General features: G+C 32.0%; 1 protein-coding gene across 1 annotated transcript in view; it reads left to right on the forward strand.

Annotated features, from left to right (window-relative positions):
- The window catches only part of YIPF5 (Yip1 domain family member 5), a 10,670-nt gene extending 10,551 nt beyond the window's left edge, over nt 1-119 (forward strand). Inside the window, 1 exon segment of the mRNA XM_003782084.3 lies at nt 5-119. Within this exon segment, the coding sequence (XP_003782132.2) occupies nt 5-119 (115 nt within the window).
- The last annotated feature ends 2,785 nt before the right edge of the window (nt 120-2,904 follow it).

Raw genomic sequence — 2,904 nt, forward strand, 5'->3', positions numbered from 1 at the left:
GTAGTTTTTCGGCTTCCAAAATTTTTATTTCTGCATTAGCCATGGAAGGACAGCAACTTTTAGTAGCATATCCTTGTGCTTTGTTATATGGAGTCTTTGCCCTAATTTCCATCTTTTGAACTGAGTTTATCAGGGATGTGAACATCAGTGGGCCAAATACACAAAAAGGACCTTGAACTCTTAAATTGGACCAGCAAACTGCTACAGCGCAACTCTTATGCAGATTTACATTTGACTATTGGAGCAATTGAAGTAAATGTGTATCTTTTGTTCATTTTTATAGAACTTTTGAATACTATATTGGATTTACCTGGAGTGTGACTAGCTTTAAGTTTTGTGTTTATACAGATAACAAAAGGTGTTTCTTCATGTTCCTGCAGCTTTGGGGAAAAAAAAACCAAAAACATTTTTCCTTGCAAATTATAATGTTTTTGATAGATTTTTATTAACCATGGGATATTGACCACAATCCTGATGATCTTTCTTAAAACCAGCCCAGTCCTAGTAGATACAGATTTATTGCAGAAATATTTTTCAAGAAAGAAAAATGGCCTGTATCCTCAAGGCAGGTGGACTTGAAGCAAAAAAAGTGATCCAAATGTAGAATTTTATTAGTGTGCACGTCAGAAAGTTGACATTCCTGCAAATTATCTCATAGAGTTTTTCTAAAATTGGGCAATACAAGAAGTTCACAGTCTATCTTACTGCAGATATGAAATGTGAACACTTGTTTGGGTATTAGTAACCCTTAGTGACCTGGACTAGTCACATCAATGTTTATGGTTGAGTCTCCATATTTCCCAAGAGGAAAAAAAAATCACCTTTTTTGAGAAAAATATTTAAAATTTCACAGTTTCAGTATTGCAGTTATTGATGTAAAGTACATTTGAATGCTTATTAATTAAAATTTTCCCAATTAATTTTAACTGTGTTGTTGAGTTTACTTTTGCTAAACCACTGTTCTCTGTGTCTCATTTTTTTTAAATAATGGTCTGATTTTAACACCCAATTTAATCTGAGCTTTAAGAATAGAAGTCATTTAGTATAGAATCGGGGGAGGAAAGGGATCAAATGAGCAGCAATGCATTTGAGTTTTCAAATATTTTCTGCATTATTTTCTTGTATTAAATATATTTATGTTGTCATGCCCTCTTGCCAGAAACCATGGTACAGGAAAATACTACAGCGTGTGTACCGATCACTTTTTGTTGAGAAATTAACTCTGATTCTAGACAAAGCTGTTATGTTTATAAGAGAGGCAAAGAGGAAAATGTTGCTTTTTAAAAAAAAAAAGAAGAAGAAGAAACATTAAGACCAAATAAAAAGAAATGCCAAACTGACATCAGTTCTTTTTTAGAGCAAGTTTTCAAAGCATAAAAGGAGGCTGAGGTAAATAATATGTATTTCTTACAAGAAGAGTATAATTTCTAGACTCTAACATCACATAAATGTGATTTTCTTTATTCTTAACCTTCTAGAGAGGCACACTTGCTAATAATTAGTTTTTGGTTAGGTTTTCAGATTTACCAAATTGCTTTAGGATATTTTTTTTATTGTAAGCCTTGAATAGTATCTTTGTCTTTTTCAATGCATTTTTAAAAATATACTCAGTTCTTGTTAAATGTTATTAATGCCTTATGTTAATATCCAATTCTTTATAATGAACAGGGTAGATGATACTGTGGGAATTAAATTCTCTCACTGTTGGTTAGACTGAAGTTCATTAATCTTCAGCCAAATTCCCCAAAGGGATGAAATTGTTAATTATTATCTCCCCCACCCCCAACTAAATAACTTTTAAATTTAAATTTCTATCATTGTTGTAAAGACTTTTTTTTGTTGTTGGTTGTCTTTATTTAGCTCCAAAATAATAAGGTACAGAACTATTTCATATTTAAATGTTGCTCTGTCAAAACAGCTATGCAATGGAGTTGTATTTGATTCAAGAGTTCTAGAGTTTGCTTGGTTACATGAAGAGTCGTATATAGCCAACATTTCTCTTACAAAACTCTCTTAAATTAAAAATATATGTAGCCATATTTATACCTACATTAAAGACTGATATACTGTGTCTCAAAAAGGACTATGTGGCATTTTTTTCCTTGGTCCAGCATTGATAAAGATTTAGTTCTTCATTTAAGTACCAGGTAGAGCATACCAAAAGCACAAAGGAATCTAAACACTAAAGATGCTTTCAGTATAGCTAAAAGCTCACCCAGTGATTGTCACTGAGTAACCAGAACTGAGTAATCATACCAGTCTATGGTATGATTGACACCATATCTCACCTCAGAGCTTATACTTAATGAGCTGAATGGCAAGTTTGCTGATAACACTAGTGTTACACTTGCATGTGTGCAAGGACATGTAGTTGGTCTTATATATGGGACTATAAAGGCTTATTTTAGGACTTTGCTATACTACTGTTACTAATGGGTGTTTTCGAAAGCTATATGACTAGGCTTGTGGCAATAGACGTTTTCCAGATAAGTAACACTGATAATGCAGAGTTCTATAAATCTTAACATACTATCCTTGGATACTGATCATCCAATCAAAGAATTTTTAAACATATTTAATGGCATGATTTGGGGTAAAATTTACATTTGGTATTTGCAAATTTGTATTTTAGTATTACTTTTTCAACTCAAATATGCTCCAAAGCTAAGTAAAATCAGTTGTCCCTAAAGTTAAAATTAGGCAATTACACTTGTAGTACTTATTATCTACAAAAAAGAGAGTTTTTATTATCTGTAATTTTTAAAAAATATATAAATGGAAGAATTTAAAACTTTGGACAAAAAGAGAAGTTAAAATTTTACCATACAGGGGTAAGAATTATGGGGAATCAAGACCACAGTCACCCTGTTGTCACATAGAGCACATTGCATGAAGTGAATGACT

Source organism: Otolemur garnettii, unplaced genomic scaffold, assembly GCF_000181295.1.
Source record: "Otolemur garnettii isolate 467f Iridium unplaced genomic scaffold, OtoGar3 scaffold00003, whole genome shotgun sequence".
NCBI classification, from domain to species: domain Eukaryota; kingdom Metazoa; phylum Chordata; class Mammalia; order Primates; family Galagidae; genus Otolemur; species Otolemur garnettii.